Here is a 26,541-nt window from a genome sequence, read left to right as displayed (position 1 = left end):
GGAAAACAGTGAGCTTGTAAAGTTAAATAAGGACAACACTGAGCTTGTAAAGATAATAAGGAAAACAGTGAGCTTGTAAAGATAATAAGGAAAACAGTGTGCTTGTAAAGATAATAAGGAAAACACTGAGCTTGTAAAGATAATAAGGAAAACACTGAGCTTGTAAAGATAATAAGGAAAACACTGAGCTTGTAAAGATAATAAGGAAAACACTGAGCTTGTAAAGATAACAAGGAAAACACTGAGCTTGTAAAGATAATAAGGAAAACACTGAGCTTGTAAAGTTAAATAAGGAAAACACTGAGCTTGTAAAGATAATAAGGAAAACACTGAGCTTGTAAAGATAATAAGGAAAACACTGAGCTTGTAAAGATAAAAAGGAAAACACTGAGCTTGTAAATATAATAAGGAAAACAGTGAGCTTGTAAAGTTAAATAAGGAAAACAGAGAGCTTGTAAAATTAAATAAGGAAAACAGAGAGCTTGTAAAGTTAAATAAGGAAAACAGTGAGCTTGTAAAGATATTAAGGAAAACAGAGAGCTTGTAAAGATAATAAGGAAAACACTAAGCTTGTAAAGATATTAAGGAAAACAGAGAGCTTGTAAAGATAATAAGGAAAACACTAAGCTTGTAAAGATAATAAGGACAATGGAGAGCTTGTAAAGATAATAAGGAAAACAGAGAGCTTGTAAAGATAATAAGGAAAACAGAGAGCTTGTAAAGATAATAAGGACAACACTGAGCTTGTAAAGATAATAAGGAAAACAGTGAGCTTGTAAAGATAATAAGGAAAACAGTGTGCTTGTAAAGATAATAAGGAAAACACTGAGCTTGTAAAGATAATAAGGAAAACACTGAGCTTGTAAAGATAATAAGGAAAACACTGAGCTTGTAAAGATAATAAGGAAAACACTGAGCTTGTAAAGATAACAAGGAAAACACTGAGCTTGTAAAGATAATAAGGAAAACAGTGAGCTTGTAAAGTTAAATAAGGAAAACACTGAGCTTGTAAAGATAATAAGGAAAACACTGAGCTTGTAAAGATAATAAGGAAAACACTGAGCTTGTAAAGATAAAAAGGAAAACACTGAGCTTGTAAATATAATAAGGAAAACAGTGAGCTTGTAAAGTTAAATAAGGAAAACAGAGAGCTTGTAAAGTTAAATAAGGAAAACAGAGAGCTTGTAAAGTTAAATAAGGAAAACAGTGAGCTTGTAAAGATATTAAGGAAAACAGAGAGCTTGTAAAGATAATAAGGAAAACACTAAGCTTGTAAAGATATTAAGGAAAACAGAGAGCTTGTAAAGATAATAAGGAAAACACTAAGCTTGTAAAGATAATAAGGACAATGGAGAGCTTGTAAAGATAATAAGGAAAACAGAGAGCTTGTAAAGATAATAAGGAAAACAGAGAGCTTGTAAAGATAATAAGGACAACACTGAGCTTGTAAAGATAACAAGGAAAACACTGAGCTTGTAAAGATAATAAGGACAATGGAGAGCTTGTAAAGATAATAAGGACAACACTGAGCTTGTAAAGATAACATGGAAAACAGAGAGCTTGTAAAGATAATAAGGACAATGGAGAGCTTGTAAAGATAATAAGGAAAACACTGAGCTTGTAAAGATAATAAGGAAAACACTGAGCTTGTAAAGATAACAAGGAAAACACTGAGCTTGTAAAGATAATAAGGAAAACAGAGAGCTTGTAAAGATAATAAGGAAAACACTGAGCTTGTAAAGATAATAAGGAAAACACTGAGCTTGTAAAGATAATAAGGACAACACTGAGCTTGTAAAGATAATAAGGACAACACTGAGCTTGTAAAGATAATAAGGAAAACAGTGAGCTTGTAAAGATAATAAGGAAAACAGTGAGCTTGTAAAGATAATAAGGAAAACAGTGAGCTTGTAAAGATAATAAGGAAAACACTGAGCTTGTAAAGATAATAAGGACAATGGAGAGCTTGTAAAGATAATAAGGAAAACAGAAAGCTTGTAAAGATAATAAGGAAAACACTGAGCTTGTAAAGATAATAAGGAAAACACTGAGCTTGTAAAGATAATAAGGACAACACTGAGCTTGTAAAGATAATAAGGACAACACTGAGCTTGTAAAGATAATAAGGAAAACAGTGAGCTTGTAAAGATAATAAGGAAAACAGTGAGCTTGTAAAGATAATAAGGAAAACAGTGAGCTTGTAAAGATAATAAGGAAAACACTGAGCTTGTAAAGATAATAAGGACAATGGAGAGCTTGTAAAGATAATAAGGAAAACAGAAAGCTTGTAAAGATAATAAGGAAAACACTGAGCTTGTAAAGATAATAAGGAAAACAGTGAGCTTGTAAAGTTAAATAAGGAAAACAGAGAGCTTGTAAAGTTAAATAAGGAAAACAGAGAGCTTGTAAAGTTAAATAAGGAAAACAGTGAGCTTGTAAAGATATTAAGGAAAACAGAGAGCTTGTAAAGATAATAAGGAAAACACTAAGCTTGTAAAGATATTAAGGAAAACAGAGAGCTTGTAAAGATAATAAGGAAAACACTAAGCTTGTAAAGATAATAAGGACAATGGAGAGCTTGTAAAGATAATAAGGAAAACAGAGAGCTTGTAAAGATAATAAGGAAAACAGAGAGCTTGTAAAGATAATAAGGACAACACTGAGCTTGTAAAGATAACAAGGAAAACACTGAGCTTGTAAAGATAATAAGGACAATGGAGAGCTTGTAAAGATAATAAGGACAACACTGAGCTTGTAAAGATAACATGGAAAACAGAGAGCTTGTAAAGATAATAAGGACAATGGAGAGCTTGTAAAGATAATAAGGAAAACAGAAAGCTTGTAAAGATAATAAGGAAAACAATGAACTTGTAAAGATAATAAGGAAAACACTGAGCTTGTAAAGATAATAAGGACAGCACTGGCTTGTAAAGATAATAAGGACAATGGAGAGCTTGTAAAGATAACAAGGAAAACAGTAGGCTTGTAAAGATAATAAGGAAAACAGTGAGCTTGTAAAGTTAAATAAGGACAACACTGAGCTTGTAAAGATAATAAGGAAAACAGTGAGCTTGTAAAGATAATAAGGAAAACAGTGTGCTTGTAAAGATAATAAGGAAAACACTGAGCTTGTAAAGATAATAAGGAAAACACTGAGCTTGTAAAGATAATAAGGAAAACACTGAGCTTGTAAAGATAATAAGGAAAACACTGAGCTTGTAAAGATAACAAGGAAAACACTGAGCTTGTAAAGATAATAAGGAAAACACTGAGCTTGTAAAGTTAAATAAGGAAAACACTGAGCTTGTAAAGATAATAAGGAAAACACTGAGCTTGTAAAGATAATAAGGAAAACACTGAGCTTGTAAAGATAAAAAGGAAAACACTGAGCTTGTAAATATAATAAGGAAAACAGTGAGCTTGTAAAGTTAAATAAGGAAAACAGAGAGCTTGTAAAATTAAATAAGGAAAACAGAGAGCTTGTAAAGTTAAATAAGGAAAACAGTGAGCTTGTAAAGATATTAAGGAAAACAGAGAGCTTGTAAAGATAATAAGGAAAACACTAAGCTTGTAAAGATATTAAGGAAAACAGAGAGCTTGTAAAGATAATAAGGAAAACACTAAGCTTGTAAAGATAATAAGGACAATGGAGAGCTTGTAAAGATAATAAGGAAAACAGAGAGCTTGTAAAGATAATAAGGAAAACAGAGAGCTTGTAAAGATAATAAGGACAACACTGAGCTTGTAAAGATAATAAGGAAAACAGTGAGCTTGTAAAGATAATAAGGAAAACAGTGTGCTTGTAAAGATAATAAGGAAAACACTGAGCTTGTAAAGATAATAAGGAAAACACTGAGCTTGTAAAGATAATAAGGAAAACACTGAGCTTGTAAAGATAATAAGGAAAACACTGAGCTTGTAAAGATAACAAGGAAAACACTGAGCTTGTAAAGATAATAAGGAAAACAGTGAGCTTGTAAAGTTAAATAAGGAAAACACTGAGCTTGTAAAGATAATAAGGAAAACACTGAGCTTGTAAAGATAATAAGGAAAACACTGAGCTTGTAAAGATAAAAAGGAAAACACTGAGCTTGTAAATATAATAAGGAAAACAGTGAGCTTGTAAAGTTAAATAAGGAAAACAGAGAGCTTGTAAAGTTAAATAAGGAAAACAGAGAGCTTGTAACGTTAAATAAGGAAAACAGTGAGCTTGTAAAGATATTAAGGAAAACAGAGAGCTTGTAAAGATAATAAGGAAAACACTAAGCTTGTAAAGATATTAAGGAAAACAGAGAGCTTGTAAAGATAATAAGGAAAACACTAAGCTTGTAAAGATAATAAGGACAATGGAGAGCTTGTAAAGATAATAAGGAAAACAGAGAGCTTGTAAAGATAATAAGGAAAACAGAGAGCTTGTAAAGATAATAAGGACAACACTGAGCTTGTAAAGATAACAAGGAAAACACTGAGCTTGTAAAGATAATAAGGACAATGGAGAGCTTGTAAAGATAATAAGGACAACACTGAGCTTGTAAAGATAACATGGAAAACAGAGAGCTTGTAAAGATAATAAGGACAATGGAGAGCTTGTAAAGATAATAAGGAAAACACTGAGCTTGTAAAGATAATAAGGAAAACACTGAGCTTGTAAAGATAACAAGGAAAACACTGAGCTTGTAAAGATAATAAGGAAAACAGAGAGCTTGTAAAGATAATAAGGAAAACACTGAGCTTGTAAAGATAATAAGGAAAACACTGAGCTTGTAAAGATAATAAGGACAACACTGAGCTTGTAAAGATAATAAGGACAACACTGAGCTTGTAAAGATAATAAGGAAAACAGTGAGCTTGTAAAGATAATAAGGAAAACAGTGAGCTTGTAAAGATAATAAGGAAAACAGTGAGCTTGTAAAGATAATAAGGAAAACACTGAGCTTGTAAAGATAATAAGGACAATGGAGAGCTTGTAAAGATAATAAGGAAAACAGAAAGCTTGTAAAGATAATAAGGAAAACACTGAGCTTGTAAAGATAATAAGGAAAACACTGAGCTTGTAAAGATAATAAGGACAACACTGAGCTTGTAAAGATAATAAGGACAACACTGAGCTTGTAAAGATAATAAGGAAAACAGTGAGCTTGTAAAGATAATAAGGAAAACAGTGAGCTTGTAAAGATAATAAGGAAAACAGTGAGCTTGTAAAGATAATAAGGAAAACACTGAGCTTGTAAAGATAATAAGGACAATGGAGAGCTTGTAAAGATAATAAGGAAAACAGAAAGCTTGTAAAGATAATAAGGAAAACACTGAGCTTGTAAAGATAATAAGGAAAACACTGAGCTTGTAAAGATAATAAGGACAACACTGGCTTGTAAAGATAATAAGGACAATGGAAAGCTTGTAAAGATAACAAGGAAAACAGTATGCGTGTAAAGATAATAAGGACAATGGAGAGCTTGTAAAGATAACAAGGAAAACAGTAGGCTTGTAAAGATAATAAGGAAAACAGTGAGCTTGTAAAGTTAAATAAGGAAAACACTGAGCTTGTAAAGATAATAAGGAAAACAGTGAGCTTGTAAAGATAATAAGGAAAACAGTGTGCTTGTAAAGATAATGAGGAAAACACTGAGCTTGTAAAGATAATTGTCACGAGTCCGACCGAGGGTGTTTCCCTTTCCCGGGCAGGTGGTGCTCGGCGGTCGTCGTCACCGGCCTATTAGCTGCCACTGATTGTTTTTCCTTCCCCTCCTTGTATGTTGAGTGGTAGCACCTGTGAATGTTTAATTAGTTTGTCTTTATTAGACAGCCGGCCCGCCTGGTTGTTGTGCGGGATTATTTCTATGTAACCTTCGGCTCTGTGGTATAGGCACGTGTTAGTGTCCGGTCGGGATTGTTTCCCATTGTACATTTTGATTCCCTGTGTTTTGGGAACGTAACGTTTTTGTGAGCACCCTGTGGTGCATTGGTGCGATTAAAAGACGCGCAGCATTGAACTCTCTGTCTCCTGCATTTGACTCCACACCCACGACACCCGGAGCATTACCATATTAAGGAAAAAACTGAGCTTGTAAAGATAATAAGGAAAACAGTGAGCTTGTAAAGTTAAATAAGGAAAACACTGAGCTTGTAAAGATAATAAGGAAAACACTGAGCTTGTAAAGATAATAAGGAAAACACTGAGCTTGTAAAGATAACAAGGAAAACAGAGAGCTTGTAAAGATAATAAGGACAATGGAGAGCTTGTAAAGATAATAAGGAAAACAGAGAGCTTGTAAAGATAATAAGGAAAACAGAGAGCTTGTAAAGATAATAAGGACAACACTGAACTTGTAAAGATAACAAGGAAAACACTGAGCTTGTAAAGATAATAAGGAAAACACTGAGCTTGTAAAGATAACAAGGAAAACACTGAGCTTGTAAAGATAATAAGGAAAACAGAGAGCTTGTAAAGATAATAAGGAAAACACTGAGCTTGTAAAGATAATAAGGAAAACACTGAGCTTGTAAAGATAATAAGGAAAACACTGAGCTTGTAAAGATAATAAGGACAACACTGAGCTTGTAAAGATAATAAGGACAACACTGAGCTTGTAAAGATAATAAGGAAAACAGTGAGCTTGTAAAGATAATAAGGAAAACAGTGAGCTTGTAAAGATAATAAGGAAAACAGTGAGCTTGTAAAGATAATAAGGAAAACACTGAGCTTGTAAAGATAATAAGGACAATGGAGAGCTTGTAAAGATAATAAGGAAAACAGAAAGCTTGTAAAGATAATAAGGAAAACACTGAGCTTGTAAAGATAATAAGGAAAACACTGAGCTTGTAAAGATAATAAGGACAACACTGGCTTGTAAAGATAATAAGGACAATGGAAAGCTTGTAAAGATAACAAGGAAAACAGTATGCGTGTAAAGATAATAAGGACAATGGAGAGCTTGTAAAGATAACAAGGAAAACAGTAGGCTTGTAAAGATAATAAGGAAAACAGTGAGCTTGTAAAGTTAAATAAGGAAAACACTGAGCTTGTAAAGATAATAAGGAAAACAGTGAGCTTGTAAAGATAATAAGGAAAACAGTGTGCTTGTAAAGATAATGAGGAAAACACTGAGCTTGTAAAGATAATTGTCACGAGTCCGACCGAGGGTGTTTCCCTTTCCCGGGCAGGTGGTGCTCGGCGGTCGTCGTCACCGGCCTATTAGCTGCCACTGATTGTTTTTCCTTCCCCTCCTTGTATGTTGAGTGGTAGCACCTGTGAATGTTTAATTAGTTTGTCTTTATTAGACAGCCGGCCCGCCTGGTTGTTGTGCGGGATTATTTCTATGTAACCTTCGGCTCTGTGGTATAGGCACGTGTTAGTGTCCGGTCGGGATTGTTTCCCATTGTACATTTTGATTCCCTGTGTTTTGGGAACGTAACGTTTTTGTGAGCACCCTGTGGTGCATTGGTGCGATTAAAAGACGCGCAGCATTGAACTCTCTGTCTCCTGCATTTGACTCCACACCCACGACACCCGGAGCATTACAATATTAAGGAAAAAACTGAGCTTGTAAAGATAATAAGGAAAACAGTGAGCTTGTAAAGTTAAATAAGGAAAACACTGAGCTTGTAAAGATAATAAGGAAAACACTGAGCTTGTAAAGATAATAAGGAAAACACTGAGCTTGTAAAGATAACAAGGAAAACACTGAGCTTGTAAAGATAATAAGGAAAACAGTGAGCTTGTAAAGTTAAATAAGGAAAACACTGAGCTTGTAAAGATAATAAGGAAAACACTGAGCTTGTAAAGATAATAAGGAAAACACTGAGCTTGTAAAGATAACAAGGAAAACACTGAGCTTGTAAAGATAATAAGGAAAACAGTGAGCTTGTAAAGTTAAATAAGGAAAACAGAGAGCTTGTAAAGTTAAATAAGGAAAACAGTGAGCTTGTAAAGATATTAAGGAAAACAGAGAGCTTGTAAAGATAATAAGGAAAACACTAAGCTTGTAAAGATAATAAGGAAAACAGAGAGCTTGTAAAGATAATAAGGACAATGGAGAGCTTGTAAAGATAATAAGGAAAACAGAGAGCTTGTAAAGATAATAAGGAAAACACTGAGCTTGTAAAGATAATAAGGACAACACTGAGCTTGTAAAGATAACAAGGAAAACACTGAGCTTGTAAAGATAATAAGGACAATGGAGAGCTTGTAAAGATAATAAGGACAACACTGAGCTTGTAAAGATAACAAGGAAAACAGAGAGCTTGTAAAGATAATAAGGACAATGGAGAGCTTGTAAAGATAATAAGGAAAACACTGAGCTTGTAAAGATAATAAGGAAAACACTGAGCTTGTAAAGATAACAAGGAAAACACTGAGCTTGTAAAGATAATAAGGAAAACAGAGAGCTTGTAAAGATAATAAGGAAAACAGAGAGCTTGTAAAGATAATAAGGAAAACACTGAGCTTGTAAAGATAATAAGGAAAACACTGAGCTTGTAAAGATAATAAGGAAAACACTGAGCTTGTAAAGATAATAAGGAAAACACTGAGCTTGTAAAGATAATAAGGACAACACTGAGCTTGTAAAGATAATAAGGACAACACTGAGCTTGTAAAGATAATAAGGAAAACACTGAGCTTGTAAAGATAATAAGGACAATGGAGAGCTTGTAAAGATAATAAGGACAACACTGAGCTTGTAAAGATAATAAGGAAAACAGAGAGCTTGTAAAGATAATAAGGACAATGGAGAGCTTGTAAAGATAATAAGGAAAACACTGAGCTTGTAAAGATAATAAGGAAAACAGAGAGCTTGTAAAGATAATAAGGACAATGGAGAGCTTGTAAAGATAATAAGGAAAACACTAAGCTTGTAAAGATAATAAGGAAAACACTGAGCTTGTAAAGAAAAAATACATTTTGAGGAGAGGACCGCAAGTAAAATAGTGAGTTGACAATTGCAGCTGTGTTTTACCTTGATCAAACTGCTTCTGAATATTGTCTTGATCAGTCTTGTTCCCACTCACGCGATACAGGCCCTCTGTTGTAAGTCCTGGAGGACAAAAGAACAGACATATTTAGAGCATAAGTACAGGCATTGTGAAGCTACTACTTGACCTGCTATCAACATGGTTCCACTGTGAAAAGGGCAGGAGAAGTTTAAAGACACTTTTCCATTTAGCAATGATTTTTGATCAGAGAAAAATAAAACACAGAAACAACCACCGTGATATTAAGCATGGCCCGAGACGATTTTTATACACACACACAAACACACACACACACGGACGGACGGACACACAGACACACACGGACGGACGCACACACAGACGGACGGACACACGAACGGACAGACGGACGGACGGACGGACCGACAGACAGACAGACAGACAGACAGTGTGTAGGGAGTGGAGGAAGAGGCTATCAGGGGTAGAGGAAAAACAGGCCTTGGGATACAATAAGCAGCACCTCCAAACCTAATCTAGTACTCTATGTAGGAGGGAGGGGAGATAGGACCAGGGATTGACCATATAACTAGACAGTACTCTAAGTGTGATAGGACCAGGGATTGACCATATAACTGGACAGTACTCGAAGTGTGACAGAACCAGGGATTGGCCATATAACTGGACAGTACTCGAAGTGTGACAGAACCAGGGATTGGCCATATAACTGGACAGTACTCTAAGTGTGATAGGACCAGGGATTGACCATATAACTGGACAATACTCTAAGTGTGATAGGACAGGTTGGATGTTTAGGAACAAAACAGCAACTATGGGGCAAAACAGACGGGGTTGGCTTAGACTGTTGACAACATGTAAATAATATTTAGTCTCCAATGTTTATTGTAAACAAGACATTGAATCAAGAACAAGATAAAAACTAAGTGAAATGAGCCACCTACTATTCTCCACATGGCAGTTTGTTGTCATTGTTGCTAGCTATCTGGCCATCCAGAATCACAGCAGCACACAGCCTTCTGCCCCACTTAAGCGTGCGCATCGTTTTCATGACGTTGTCAGCTAATCTGGCTAGACCATCTGAACTCCCCTCACATTGTCCACAATATATTAATGGTTCATGTTTCTATCCATCATTGCATGATGAGACACAATAGCATGTTTGCAGCATCAGTTTGCCGGTTGGATGGTTGTCAGTCACACCAGCTGATCTGGGGACAGCACTTGGGGAGCATCTGACCAGCAGAATAATGCAAATGCAGGCACTGTGTGTGTGTGTGTGTGTGTGTGTGTGTGTGTGTGTGTGTGTGTGTGTGTGTGTGTGTGTGTGCGCGCGCATCTCAGACACAGAGCTGAGCAGCGCTGAGCCAGTTTATAGTACACACACACAAGCACGGACACGCAGGTATGGACACACAGGCAAACACACACACACACACGCACACGCACACACACGCACACGCACACACACACACAGGCACGGACACACAGGCAAACACACACACACATACACAGGCACGGACACACAGGCAAACACACACACACATTCACAGGCACACAAACACACACGCATACACACACACACGTATACAGGCACACACATAGTGTGGGACTAGCTAGCTACAGTACACATTCCTGAGATGCTGTAACTTGTCAGAGCAGGTCCTCTCTTAGACTACTGATGTGATGGCAGTGTGTTTATATAATCATTTTATATAGTAAAGCACAGGGGTGCAGGTAGAGGGGAACGGTAGGAGCTGAATTTAATATATAGTAAAGCACAGGGGTGCAGGTAGAGGGGCAGGTAGAGGGGAACGGTAGGGGCTGAATTGAATATATAGTAAAGCACAGGGGTGCAGGTAGAGGGGTAGAGGGGCAGGTAGAGAGGAACGGTAGGGGCTGAATTTAATATATAGTAAAGCACAGGGGTGCAGGTAGAGGGTTAGAGGGGCAGGTAGAGGGGAACGGTAGGAGCTGAATTTAATATATAGTAAAGCACAGGGGTGCAGGTAGAGGGGCAGGTAGAGGGGAATGGTAGGGGCTGAATTTAATATATAGTAAAGCACAGGGGTGCAGGTAGAGGGGTGGTTGGGCAGGTATAGGGGCAGGTAGAGGGGAACGGTAGGAGCTGAATTTAATATATAGTAAAGCACAGGGGTGCAGGTAGAGTTGAACGATAAATGGCAGGTGGAAATCCAGATGAATCCCACACTCCCTACTCCCTATAGGTCTGTTCAACGCTGGTCCGACCAATCTGATTCCACACTCCAAGACTGCTTCCATCAAGTGGACTGGGATATGTTTCGTATTTCATCAAACAACAACATTGACGAATACGCTGATTCGGTGTGCGAGTTCATTAGAACGTGCGTTGAAGATGTCATTCCCATAGCAACGATTAAAACATTCCCAAACCAGAAACCGTGGATTGATGGCAGCATTCGCGTGAAACTGAAAGCGCGAACCACTGCTTTTAATCAGGGCAAGGTGACCGGAAACATGATAGAATACAAACAGTGTAGCTATTCCCTCCGCAAGGCAATCAAACAAGCTAAGCGTCAGTATAGAGACAAAGTAGAGTCGCAATTCAACGGCTCAGACACAAGAGGTATGTGGCAGGGTCTACAGTCAATCACGGATTACAAAAAGAAAACCAGCCCCGTCACGGACCAGGATGTCTTGCTCCCAGGCAGACTAAATAACTTCTTTGCCCGCTTTGAGGACAATACAGTGCCACTGACACGGCCCGCAACCAAAACATGCGGACTCTCCTTCACTGCAGCCGACGTGAGGAAAACATTTAAACGTGTTAACCCTCGCAAGGCTGCAGGCCCAGACGGAATCCCCAGCCGCGCCGTCAGAGCATGCGCAGACCAGCTGGCTGGTGTGTTTACGGACATATTCAATCAATCCCTAACCCAGTCTGTTGTTCCCAAGAGGGCCACCATTGTTCCTGTTCCCAAGAAAGCTAAGGTAACTGAGCTAAACGACTACCCCTCACACTCAACGTAGCACTCACTTCCGTCATCATGAAGTGCTTTGAGAGACTAGTCAAGGACCATATCACGTCCACCCTACCTGACACCCTAGACCCACTCCAATTTGCTTACCGCCCAAATAGGTCCACAGACGATGCAATCTCAACCACACTGCACACTGCCCTAACCCATCTGGACAAGAGGAATACCTATGTGAGAATGCTGTTCATCGACTACAGCTCAGCATTTAACACCATAGTGCCCTCCAAGCTCGTCATCAAGCTCGAGACCCTGGATCTCGACCCCGCCCTGTGCAACTGGGTACTGGACTTCCTGACGGGCCGCCCCCAGGTGGTGAGGGTAGGCAACAACATCTCCACCCCGCTGATCCTCAACACTGGGGCCCCACAAGGGTGCGTTCTGAGCCCTCTCCTGTACTCCCTGTTCACCCACGACTGCGTGGCCACGCACGCCTCCAACTCAGTCATCAAGTTTGCGGACGACACAACAGTGGTAGGCTTGATTACCAACAACGACGAGACGGCCTACAGGGAGGAGGTGAGGGCCCTCGGAGTGTGGTGTCAGGAAAATAACATCACACTCAACGTCAACAAAACAAAGGAGATGATTGTGGACTTCAGGAAACAACAGAGGGAACACCCCTCTATCCACATCGGTGGAACAGTAGTGGAGAGGGTAGTAAGTTTTAAGTTCCTCGGCGTACACATCACAGACAAACTGAATTGGTCCACCCACACAGACAGCATCGTGAAGAAGGCGCAGCAGCGCCGCTTCAACCTCAGGAGGCTGAAGAAATTCGGCTTGTCACCAAAAGCACTCACAAACTTCTACAGATGCACAATCGAGAGCATCCTGTCGGGCTGTATCACCGCCTGGTACGGCAACTGCTCCGCCCACAACCGTAAGGCTCTCCAGAGGGTAGTGAGGTCTGCACAACGCATCACCGGGGGCAAACTACCTGCCCTCCAGGACACCTACACCACCCGATGTCACAGGAAGGCCATAAAGATCATCAAGGACAACAACCACCCGAGCCACTGCCTGTTCACCCCGCTATCATCCAGAAGGCGAGGTCAGTACAGGTGCATCAAAGCTGGGACCGAGAGACTGAAAAACAGCTTCTATCTCAAGGCCATCAGACTGTTAAACAGCCACCACTAACATTGAGTGGCTGCTGCCAACACACTGACTCAACTCCAGCCACTTTAATAATGGGAATTGATGGGAAATTACGTAAAATATATCACTAGCCACTTTAAACAATGCTACCTAATATAATGTTTACATACACTACATTATTCATCTCATATGTATACGTATATACTGTACTCTATATCATCTACTGCATCTTTATGTAATACATGTATCACTAGCCACTTTAACTATGCCACTTTGTTTACATACTCAACTCATATGTATATACTGTACTCAATACCATCTACTGGATCTTGCCTATGCCGCTCTGTACCATCACTCATTCATATATCTTTATGTACATATTCTTTATCCCCTTACACTTGTGTCTATAAGGTAGTAGTTTTGGAATTGTTAGCTAGATTACTTGTTGGTTATTACTGCATTGTCGGAACTAGAAGCACAAGCATTTCGCTACTCAGAGCGAGTGACGTCACCGATTGAAACGCTATTAGCGTGCACACCGAACGCTAATAGCTAGCCGTTTCACATCGGTTACACCAGCCTTATCTCGGGAGTTGATAGGCTTGAAGTCATAAACAGCTCAATGCTTGAAGCACAGTGAAGAGCTGTTGGCAAATGCAGGAAAGTGCTGTTTGAATGAACGCGTATGAGCCTGCTGCTGCCTACCACCGCTCAGTCAGACTGCTCTATCAAATATCAAATCATAGACTTAATTATAACACAATAACACACAGAAATGTGAGCCTTAGGTCATTAATATGGTCAAATCCGTAAACTATCATTTCGAAAACAAAACTTTTATTCTTTCAGTGAAATACGGAACCATTCCGTATTTTATCTAACGGGTGGCATCCCTAGGTCAAAATATTCCTGTTACATTGCACAACCTTCAAAGTTATGTCATAATTATGTACAATTCTGGCAAATGAATTACGGTGTTTGTTAGGAAGAAATGGTCTTCACACAGTTCGCAACGAGCCAGGCGGCCCAAACTGCTGCATATACCCTGACTCTGCTTGCACTGAACGCAAGAGAAGTGACACAATTTCCCTAGTTAAAATAAATTCATGTTAGCAAGCAATATTAACTAAATATGCAGGTTTAAAAATATATACTTGTGTATTTATTATAAAGAAAGGCATTGATGTTTATGGTTAGGCACACATTGGTGCAACGACAGTGCTTTTTTCGTGAATGCGCTTGTTAAATCATCACCCGTTTGGAGAAGTAGGATGTGATTCGATGAAAAATTAACAGACATTAACAGATTATATGCAACGCAGGACACGCTACATAAACTAGTAATATCATCAACCATGTGTAGTTAACTAGTGATTATGTTAAAATTGTTTTTTATAAGATAAGTTTAATGCTAGCTAGCAACTTAACTTGGCTCCTTGCTGCACTTGCATAACAGGTGGTCAGCCTGCCACACAGTCTCCTCGTGGAGTGCAATGTAATCGGCCATAATCGGTGTCCAAAAATGCAGACTACCGATTGTTATGAGAACTTGAAATCGGTCCTAATTAATCGGCCATTCCGATTAATCGGTCGACCTCTAGTCAGTTCCACCCCACATCATGACTTCTCCGACCGTTGTCATGACATTGCTGAAACAAACACGTTTTTTTGCTTGTGTGCGTGTGCGTGTGTGTGTGTGTGTGTGTGTTGATGCTGATGGGCCAAGGTTTTTGACTGGAAGTGACCCTGCCTGCACTTTAGTCAAATAACTGGGAAGAAGGTTGCAGCCAAAGACAATAAGAACAAAATGAACTCAACTGGGGGAGGGAAGCACAATAGGGAAGTTATCCGATTTTTGTTGTGTTCTACAAGCCGGATGTTCCATTGTCCTGCTCCCTAACTACACATTAACTGAACATCACCTCCACTACATCTACCACCTCCACTACTACAACCACTACCTCCACTACTACTACCACCACTAATACCACTACTACTACCACTAATACCACCACCTCCACTACTACTACCACCACTAATACCATTACTACTACCACCACTAATACCATTACTACTACCACTACTACTACCACCAATAATACCATCACTAGTACTACCACCACCTCCACTACTACTACCACCATTACTACCACTACTACTACCACCACTAATACCACTAATACCACTACTACTACTACCACCACCATTACTACCTCCACCACTAATACCATTACTACTACCACTAATACCACTACTACCACCCATTATACCACTACTACTACCACCAATTATACCACTACTACTACCACCAATAATACCATCACTACTACTACCACCACCTCCACTACTACTACCACCATTACTACCACTACTACCACTAATACCACTACTACTACCACCACTAATACCACTACTACTACCACCACTAATACCACTACTACTACCACCACTAATACCATTACTACTACCACCACTAATACCACTACCACCACTAATACCACCACTAATACCATTACTACTACCACCACTAATACCACTACTACTACCACCACTGATACCACCACTGATACCACTACTACTACCACCACTAATGCCACTACTACTACCACCACTAATACCACTAATACCACCACTATTGCCACTACCAACACTAATACCACAACCCCTACCTCCACTACTACCACCACCACGACCACCACTTAAAAAAAAAAAAGTATTTACCTAGGAAAGTCAGTTAAGAACAAATTCTTATTTATAATGACGTCCTAGGAACAGTAAGCTAACTGCCTTGTTCAGGGGCAGAAATACAGATTTTTACCTTGTCAGCTCAGGGATTTGATCTAGCAACCTTTCGGTCACTGGCCCAACGCTCTAACCACTAGACTACCTGCCGCCCCACTAGGCTGCTGTTGCCGCTGCCGCTACCATCACCAATACTACTACCACTACCAATACTACTACGACTACCAATACTACTACCACTACCAATACTACTACGACTACCAATACTACTACCACTATCAATACGACTACCAATACTACTACACAACCAATACAACTACCAATACTACTACCACTACCAATACTACTACGACTACCAATACTACTACCACTACCAATAGTACTACAACTACCAATACTACTACCACTACCAATACTACTACCACTACCAATACTACTACCACTACCAATAGTACTACGACTACCAATACTACTACCACTACCAATACTACTATGACTACCAATACTACTACCACTACCAATACTACTACCACTACCAATACTACTACGACTACCAATACTACTACCACTACCAATACTACTACGACTACCAATACTACTACCACTACCAATAGTACTACGACTACCAATACTACTACCACTATCAATACTACTACCACTACCAATAGTACTACAACTACCAATACTACTACGACTACCAATACTACTACCACTACCAATACTACTACCACTACCAATACTACTACGACTACCAATACTACTACCACTACCAATAGTACTACGACTACCAATACTACTACCACTACCAATACTACTACAACTACCAATACTACTACCACTACCAATACTACTACCACTACCAATACTACTACACTACCAATACAACTTCCAATACTACTACCACTACCAATACTACTACGACTACCAATACTACTACCACTACCAATACTACTACGACTACCAATACTACTACCACTACTACTACGACTACCAATACTACTACGACTACCAATACTACTACGACTACGAATACTACTACGACTACCAATACTACTACTCCCATTATGTCTTTGTCTGGGAGTCAGAGCACTTGATTAAGTGATTAGCATCATGTTCTACATATCACTATACAAAGTTAACCTGGTCCCAGATCTGTTTTTGCCATATTGCCAATGCTAACTCCTATGGTCATTGTCAGGAGTTGGTAGGTGCAAGACAGCACAAACAGATCTGGGACCAGGCTAGTACAGAACATAAGCTCTCTTTACAACTACAACTTTCGTAAATAGTATAGCAGACTGATGGCAGCACTAGAATCTTTGCATTTCAAAATCTGACCTCCAGCGGTAGATAAACTTCTAATATCCTTTTGGATGGGCGTGACCGGTAGTTCCTCACGACGTCATAACGTCCTAGAAACAGTGGAACAATCCACTAAAGCGTTTAGTTTAACTGCCGGGCAGCTGCCTGGATTGTTTTATGACTAACTTTTATCTGCTGCAACGGAAACAATAAAATTCACTAACCTGGCCAGTGCTTGTCACATGATGCTAGTACAAAAGGTCAGCAGTTAGCTAGAGTTGTACTCTACCACCGCTTCCATAATGTTGTTGAACACAAATATACACTGCTCAAAAAAATAAAGGGAACACTAAAATGACACATCCTAGATCTGAATGAATGAAATATTCTTATTAAATACTTTTTTCTTTACATAGTTGAATGTGCTGACAACAAAATCACACAAAAAATATCAACCCATGGAGGTCTGGATTTGGAGTCACACTCAAAATTAAAGTGGAAAACCACACTACAGGCTGATCCAACTTTAATGTAATGTCCTTAAAACAAGTCAAAATGAGGCTCAGTAGTGTGTGTGGCCTCCACGTGCCTGTATGACCTCCCTACAACGCCAGGGCATGCTCCTGATGAGGTGGCGGATGGTCTCATGAGGGATCTCTTCCCAGACCTGGACTAAAGCATCCGCCAACTCCTGGACCGTCTGTGGTGCAACGTGGCATTGGTGGATGGAGCGAGACATGATGTCCCAGATGTGCTCAATTGGATTCAGGTCTGGGGAACGGGCGGGCCAGTCCATAGCATCAATGCCTTCCTCTTGCAGAAACTGCTGACACACTCCAGCCACATGAGCTCTAGCATTGTCTTGCATTAGGAGGAACCCAGGGCCAACCGCACCAGCATATGGTCTCACAAGGGGTCTGAGGATCTCATCTCGGTACCTAATGGCAGTCAGGCTACCTCTGGCGAGCACATGAAGGGCTGTGCGGCCCCCCAAAGAAATGCCACCACACACCATGACTGACCCACCGTCAAACCGGTCATGCTGGAGGATGTTGCAGGCAGCAGGACGTTCTCCACGGCGTCTCCAGACTCTGTCACGTCTGTCACATGTGCTCAGTGTGAACCTGCTTTCATCTGTGAAGAGCACAGGGCGCCAGTGGCGAATTTGCCAATCTTGGTGTTCTCTGGCAAATGCCAAACGTCCTGCACGGTGTTGGGCTGTAAGCACAACCCCCACCTGTGGACGTTGGGCCCTCATACCACCCTCATGGAGTCGGTTTCTGACCGTTTGAGCAGACACATGCACATTTGTGGCCTGCCGGAGGTCATTTTGCAGGGCTCTGGCAGTGCTCCTCCTGCTCCTCCTTGCACAAAGGCGGAGGTAGCGGTCCTGCTGCTGGGTTGTTGCCCTCCTACGGCCTCCTCCACGTCTCCTGATGTACTGGCCTGTCTCCTGGTAGCGCCTCCATGCTCTGGACCCTACGCTGACAGACACAGCAAACATTCTTGCCACAGCTCGCATTGATGTCCCATCCTGGATGAGCTGCACTACCTGAGCCACTTGTGTGGGTTGTAGACTCCGTCTCATGCTACCACTAGAGTGAAAGCACCGCCAGCATTCAAAAGTGTCCAAAACATCAGCCAGAAAGCATAGGAACTGAGAAGTGGTCTGTGGTCACCACCTGCAGAACCACTCCTTTATTGGGGTTGTCTTGCTAATTGCCTATAATTTCCACCTGTTGTCTATTCCATTTGCACAACAGCATGTGACATTTATTGTCAATCAGTGTTGCTTCCTAAGTGGACAGTTTGATTTCACAGAAGTGTGATTGACTTGGAGTTACATTGTGTTGTTTAAGTGTTCCCTTTATTTTTTTGAGCAGTGTATATATAGAGTTTAGGCTTAAATAATGTAGACTGTGGGCTGTCAGTAATTCCCCTAGTTTAAATTCCAGGACAAACAAGTGCGGCATCAAAACTGTTATGTCACGCCCATGCCATAGAGAGGCTTTTATTTTCTATTTTGGTTAGGCCAGGGTGTGACTAGGATGGGCATTCTATGTTCATTTTCTATGTTTTGGATTTCTGTGTTGTTTGGTGTGGTTCTCAATCAGAGGCAGCTGTCTATGATTGAGAACCCTACTTAGGTAGCCTGTTTTCCCACTATTAGTTGGTGGTGGTTGCACCTTGCAGAACTGTTTTGGCTATTCTTTTGACATTTTGTATTCAGTGTTCAGTCAGTTAAGCTAATAAAGATGAACACGTACCCCGCTGCATTTTGGTCCAATGACTCCTCTTCTTCCGACGAAAGCCGTGACATGTTAATTGAAACCAAATAGAAGCCAAATGCTCCTTGGTAACAATGGTATGAGAAATATGCTGTGTTAAACCAGTCAGGGGGCAGGGTTGAGCAAATTGGGGTCTTCATTATCACTGCCTGTGTTCCCCATCCTCCTGATCTAATGCTATCCTACACCAGTAGCAGCAGCAGCCCACAGATTCCCATCCACACTCCACAGGAAATTGGTTTAAAAATAAAACGTGTTTTATTAAATCCATTCATCACAAGGCTAATTCAGTCAGAGAAATAAAACAAAGAGTCTACTATCGCCCAAATGACCTTGACTGTTGTGCTGGTGACTGAACCCAAACATCACAGCCAAATCTATTGCAATGTTCTGGTCGTTTGTAGCTAGTATCTACTCTGTCATCTATCCTGTGTGGAATAGTCTAGGAGCCCTATTCCATCCTCAGCAGTGAGAGGCGGAGGCTCAGGCTAGTGCACTGTGCATCCTAAATGGCACCTTATTTCATATACTTACTTCTGACCAGGGCCAAAAGGCCTGGCAGGCGTAATTACAGTAGTAGCCCATCCTCCAGCAGCTGTAACAGTTACTGCACTGTGTCAAGAGACCAGAGCATCCGAGCCAACTCATCAATTTCCAGCCTAGTGCGTTAACTGTCCTTCCTTGCAGCCCTCTGTGCCCATAAATCACCAGCCCTAGATGCAATGCGGGGGAAGGACTAGTCTGTGTCCCAAATGGCACCCTATTCCCTATGTAGTGCACTACTTATGACGTAGTACTAGGGCTTGGGCAACAGTAGTGAATGTTAAAGGGAATAGATGAGCAACCAGACACCCATTTCTCACACACACATTCAACACTGACTCAATATCCAGACACCCATTCCTCACACACACCTTCAACACTGACTCAATATCCAGACACCCATTCCTCACACACACCTTCAACACTGACTCAATATCAAGACACCCATTCCTCACACACCTTCAACACTGACTCAATATCCAGACACCCATTCCTCACACACACCTTCAACACTGACTCAATATCAAGACACCCATTCCTCACACATACCTTCAACACTGACTCAATATCCAGACACTCATTCCTCACACACCTTCAACACTTACTCAATATCCAGATACCCATACCTCACACACCTTCAACACTGACTCAATATCCAGACACTCATTCCTCACACACCTTCAACACTGACTCAATATCCAGACACTCATTCCTCACACACACCTTCAACACTGACTCAATATCCAGACACTCATTCCTCACACACACCTTCAACACTGACTCAATATCCAGACACTCATTCCTCACACACCTTCAACACTGACTCAATATCAAGACACCCATTCCTCACACACCTTCAACACTGACTCAATATCCAGACACCCATTCCTCACACACAACTTCAACACTGACTCAATATCCAGACACTCATTCCTCTCACACACACCTTCAACTGACTCAATATCCAGACACTCATTCCTCACATACCTTCAACACTTACTCAATATCCAGACACCCATACCTCACACACCTTCAACACTGACTCAATATCCAGACACCCATTCCTCACACACCTTCAACACTGACTCAATATCAAGACACCCATTCCTCACACACCTTCAACACTGACTCAATATCCAGACACCCATTCCTCACACACAACTTCAACACTGACTCAATATCCAGACACTCATTCCTCTCACACACACCTTCAACTGACTCAATATCCAGACACTCATTCCTCACACACCTTCAACACTTACTCAATATCCAGACACCCATACCTCACACACCTTCAACACTGACTCAATATCCAGACACCCATTCCTCACACACCTTCAACACCACTAAAGCCACACTGACTCAATATCCAGGACCAGCCAGACAGGACACTTATAGTAGGCACAATTAGAACTAAGCTTCATAGCTGGAGTCTTTTGTCATCCGAGCGAGGCAAGATTACCGCATCATTGATCCCCTTATCAAATGTAATTTGGTCTCTACCGTTTGCAGTGAAATGGTCAAATAACCCAGCAGGACAGTGTTGAAACAATTTGAACTTGGACCACAAGCTTGGATAGACAAGACACATGACTGCTTCTCTCCTCGCTGGGGCTGAGTGAGCACACCCTAATCCAGTTTGCATTCCATATGGCACTCTATTCCCTATATAGTGCACTACTTTTATCCAGAGCCATTTGGGTCCTGGTTAAAAGTAGTGCACTAAATAGGGAATAGGGAGCATTTGGGAGGTAGCAGCAGAGTAAAGGAGTGAAGGATGAGCTCATAGACGTCAGGCCCAGGTGCCAGAGCAGAGCGCTGTCTGTCTGAGTGTCTGTCTGTCTGTGGACGTAAGGTGTTATCACACAGGAATGTGTACAGATACAGCAGAGCGGGCTGGAAGAAAGCAGCAACTCTTATCTGGGGCCTGCAGCACAGTGCTGTCCCTCATGCTGCTACTGCTCTGACTAGAAGAGAGGAGGCAGTCATTATCATTTACTTCTTCTCTCTCCCTTTCTATATCTCCCCCTATCCTCTCTTCATCTCTCTACCTCTACTTGTCTCTCTCTCTCCCTCACTCTCTCCGTCAGGGATGATAGAGGGCTGTCTGAACTGACTCAGCTATACAGGAAACCTGGGCAGAGACTGGCTAACCATGAGAGGAAGGAAGAGAGATGGGTATTGGAATCCATAATGAGAAGTCTGGTAACCTGACCATGTTACCTAAATTCACCACTGACGTACAGTGAACAGGGTAAAGAACTGAGCAAATTGTTGAGCTCCAGGCCAGCCGTCAGTGTAAAATCATATTCTAGTTGCTGTATAGGCTGTGTCATAGGGCTCTGGTCAAAAGTAGTGCACTATGTAGGGTATAGGGTGCCATTTGGGATCAAGGCATAGTCTATCAATTAACTAAGACCCTTAGTATTAACAGAGCAATAATAACCACAAATTGTCAGACTGATATTGATGGCAAAATTATCTCTACAACAGCCTAACATAAGTGTTCATTAAGTTTTCCAGTGGCTTGTTGTTGTGTGTTGTTGTGATCACTGGAGCTTGTCTGAGGTGTTAGCCTGGGACCAATCCTCAAGTGAGACTACGGTCAGTCAGACCCTATCCCCTATACAGTGCACTACTTTTCATTATGGTCAAAACCCTATGGGCTCTGGTCAAAAGTAGTGAGAGCACTTTGTAGGGAATAGGGTTCCATTTAAGATGCATGCAGTCAGACAGCTCCTCCTCCTCCTGTCACAGACGGTAGTGGTGGACATCTGTCCCTCTGAGCCAAACTGACACAACCACCATCGCATCATTTGATTCAACTCATCTCAAATTTATCATGAACAGATGGGGCACATTTTAAAAATAGACCCTTTACTTCTCAAACTGTAGCATAATAATCTGCACTGTGTGTGTGTGTGTGTGTGTGTGTGTGTGTGTGTGTGTGTGTGTGTGTGTGTGTGTGTGTGTGTGTGTGTGTGTGTGTGTGTGTGTGTGTGTGTGTGTGTTGCCTATGCTAGCAACAAAAAGGCTTGTAATAAGACAAATCTGAATTCCTCTAAACAGTGTATTAAAGTTGACCTAATAGGAACACAGTGTATGATAAAGCCGTGCTGATAATCTACTGGGGAATATACTTCTTCGTGTTTTGATGACATTAGCCATAGATATTGACGTTGACGTCACATTGACAGAATGACTTTCTGATCAACAGCGAGGCCATATTATTTTGCTTCCTTAAACTTTCTCAATACTTGTCTTTTTTGCTGGCAGGTTAGAAAAGTATGAGCCTGTAAGTAAGTATTTCACTTTGAAATACTTCTGTTAAACTGTGATTTGATTTGAGTAGTTTGGTGGATTTGTCTGAAAAGTGCCAAATGTACTCTCTCATTCACACACACACACACACACACACACACACACACACACACACACACACACACACACACACACGTCTAACGCTAATCACGCTAGGAGTGTTAGAGAGGCGTATAACACAATGATCCGCACATTCAAACACTTCACTCCAGCATCCCTGAGAAGCATTCCTACCTGGGGTGAAGTAGCTATGCTGGCTAACTGTGTGATATGTGGAGGACTACAAGTCAAGCCACGATGCCAGGGCCCCTCAACTTCAAGCATAGAGCCATGAAAACTGTTACAAACAAGAATACATGTTCTATAGTGTAACAGTGTGTGTGTGAGCGTGGGTTAGTACATCGCTCAGGGTTATTTAGCCCTGGCTGACATACCAACAGTTGTTGAAGAACAGAGAACAGGAACTCTAGTGAACTCTGTGCTATGGGTGGGTAGGGCTGGCTGATGACTGATGGAGCCACAGTACAATTACTGCGTCCCAAATGGCACCCTATTCCATATGTAGTGCACCACTTTCGACCAGGGCTCTGGTTACAATTAGTACACTATGTAGGGGATATGGTGCCATTTGGGACACAAGCCAGTGTTTAGCGCCTGCTGGCAGGGAGTATTCTGTTCAGGCAGTGTTGTGTTGTTCTGCCATTGTGAGGCTGACGTCACGGGCAGCAGAAGAGCCCCCCCCCCCCCCTTCCCCCCGGTGCCTGTGGTGGGGAATCACTAGGGAGAGACGGTGGCTCTGGCAGGCAGCTCTGAACAGGGTTGTGTTCCGTAGGGAGAAAATGTTTTGAATAGGTGTGAAACAAGGAGGCACCACTTGATCTTGTCCAATAAGAATATAGATTTTTGTTTTGCGTTGCGTGTTCTACTGAACAAGACCCATGCCTGCTGTTATACACCGGGGCCTCCTAGGGCCGGCACCAGGCTAGAGGAGGTGGAGGAGTGCTTATCACCAGCCAGCCCAGCCTGCTTGCAGCCACAGCTAGAGAAGAACGGGACCTGATTCGCGTAGAGTCGACAGCTCTGTCATATCCAACTCACTCAAGCTCCCTCTGTGACATCCCCTGGCCCCACACTGAGGGGAGAAAGCAGAACACGCTGCCAAAGGGAATAACAGGAGATTGTTTTGTTCAACATGGACAGCTAAGCGTTCGCCCTATCTGCCAAGACCTTGATAAAGCAGCCTGCCTGCCGCATCATCACAAACTTCCCCGGCTGCAGCTGGTCTGTAGCAAGGTGCTTGAGTCACATCCGTCAGGGGAAGAGAAGAGACAACACAACAGCAGCAAAGCAGGGGTCAGATCCTCAGTTCCAGTATTAGTTTAGAGAGAGAGAAGCCCCAACAATCAATTATCTGGAGCACAGGGCCTGACATGTCATGCATCCACAGAGCAGAGCCCAGCCCCACAGAGCAGAGCCCAGCCCCACAGAGCAGAGCCCAGCCCCACAGAGCAGAGCCCAGAACCACAGAGCAGAGCCCAGCCCCACAGAGCAGAGCCCAGAACCACAGAGCAGAGCCCAGCCCCACAGAGCAGAGCCAAGCCCCACAGAGCAGAGCCCAGCCCCACAGAGCAGAGCCCAGAACCACAGAGCAGAGCCCAGCCCCACAGAGCAGAGCCCAGCCCCACAGAGCAGAGCCCAGCCCCACAGAGCAGAGCCCAGAACCACAGAGCAGAGCCCAGCCCCACAGAGCAGAGCCAAGCCCCACAGAGCAGAGCCCAGAACCACAGAGCAGAGCCCAGAACCACAGAGCAGAGCCCAGAACCACAGAGCAGAGCCCAGCCCCACAGAGCAGAGCCCAGAACCACAGAGCAGAGCCCAGCCCCACAGAGCAGAGCCCAGAACCACAGAGCAGAGCCCAGAACCACAGAGCAGAGCCCAGCTCCACAGAGCAGATCCCAGCCACACAGAGCAGAGCCCAGAACCACAGAGCAGAGCCCAGCCCCACAGAGGAGAGCCCAGCCCCACAGAGCAGAGCCTAGCCCAAAAGAGCAGATCCCAGCCACACAGAGCAGAGACTAGCCTCAGTACCAGAGCACAAAGCCTGCAATGAAGCTTAACAAGCCCCAGAGGCTACTGCTGGAGCTGGATGGAAGGGAGGCTTGGCAAATAGATCTGATCATGGTCCTACTACAGCTGCTCCCTCCTCTCTCTCATCCTGGGCCTGGCTCACCACTAACCAGGAAACATGACTCTACAGCTCCTCTCTCCTCCTGGGCCTGGCTCACCACTAACCAGGAAACATGACTCTACAGCTCCTCCCTCTCCTCCCGGGCCTGGCTCACCACTAACCAGGAAACATGACTCTACAGCTCCTCCCTCCAGCGCTCTCCTCCTGGGCCTGGCTCACCACTAACCAGGAAACATGACTCTACAGCTCCTCTCTCTCCTCCTGGGCCTGGCTCACCACTAACCAGGAAACATGACTCTACAGCTCCTCCCTCTCCTCCTGGGCCTGGCTCACCACTAACCAGGAAACATGACTCTACAGCTCCTCCCTCCAGCTCTCTCCTCCTGGGTCTGGCTCACCACTAACCAGTAAACATGACTCTAGAGCTCCTCCCTTCAGCTCTCTCCTCCTGGGCCTGGTTCACTACTAACCAGGAAACATGACTCTACAGCTCCTCCCTCTCCCCAGCTATTCTCTCTCTCCCTGGGCCTGGCGCACCACTAACCAGGAAACATGACTCTACAGCTCCTCCCTCTCTCCAGCTCCTCCCTCTCCCCCTGGGCCTGGCTTACTGGGCCCTATCTGAAAAATCTTGCATGGATGGGCCGTAACAAATCACCTGAACATCTAATTCCACCGAGGCTCAACGGCAATGTGCTGCAGGGCATTATGAGAGAGAGAGAGAGAGAGAGAGAGAGAGAGAGAGAGACAGACAGAAGAAGTCTAACAAAATATATAATATAATAAACCTAGATAAGAATAAGTTAGAATATATATTTAAAACATTTGACTATTTCCTATTCAATATTGACTGTAGTACAGTGAGTATCCTTGAGGGCGAAATCTGTTGTTTAACATTGAAGGCTAGCGTGAGTAACTCAGAGACTAGCATGACTGGGGCCTGACAATCATTGACCCATTGAGGAGCAGAGTAATCCCTGAGGCTGAGGAGAATGCTAAACAGGAAGCCGCAGCCCCATCTTCAGATCCAGGGGCTAAGTGTGCACACACTCATGCATACACTATTGTGAAGAGATGACTGATGCTTTTCCAC

General features: G+C 42.2%; 1 protein-coding gene across 2 annotated transcripts in view; it reads right to left on the bottom strand.

The window, feature by feature from the left end:
* The window catches only part of LOC139383514 (rho GTPase-activating protein 5-like), a 90,385-nt gene that overhangs the window by 30,613 nt on the left and 33,231 nt on the right, over positions 1–26,541 (bottom strand). For both annotated transcript variants that reach the window (XM_071128079.1, XM_071128080.1), the window contains exon 4: positions 8,958–9,035. In XM_071128079.1, the coding sequence (XP_070984180.1) occupies positions 8,958–9,035 (78 nt within the window). The remainder of the gene's footprint in view (positions 1–8,957; positions 9,036–26,541) is intronic.

The sequence above is a fragment of the Oncorhynchus clarkii genome, chromosome 25 (genome assembly GCF_045791955.1).
Source record: "Oncorhynchus clarkii lewisi isolate Uvic-CL-2024 chromosome 25, UVic_Ocla_1.0, whole genome shotgun sequence".
NCBI lineage: Eukaryota > Metazoa > Chordata > Actinopteri > Salmoniformes > Salmonidae > Oncorhynchus > Oncorhynchus clarkii.
The sequence above is the reverse complement of the archived record's forward strand: the minus strand, read 5'-3'. Positions and strand labels throughout refer to the sequence as shown.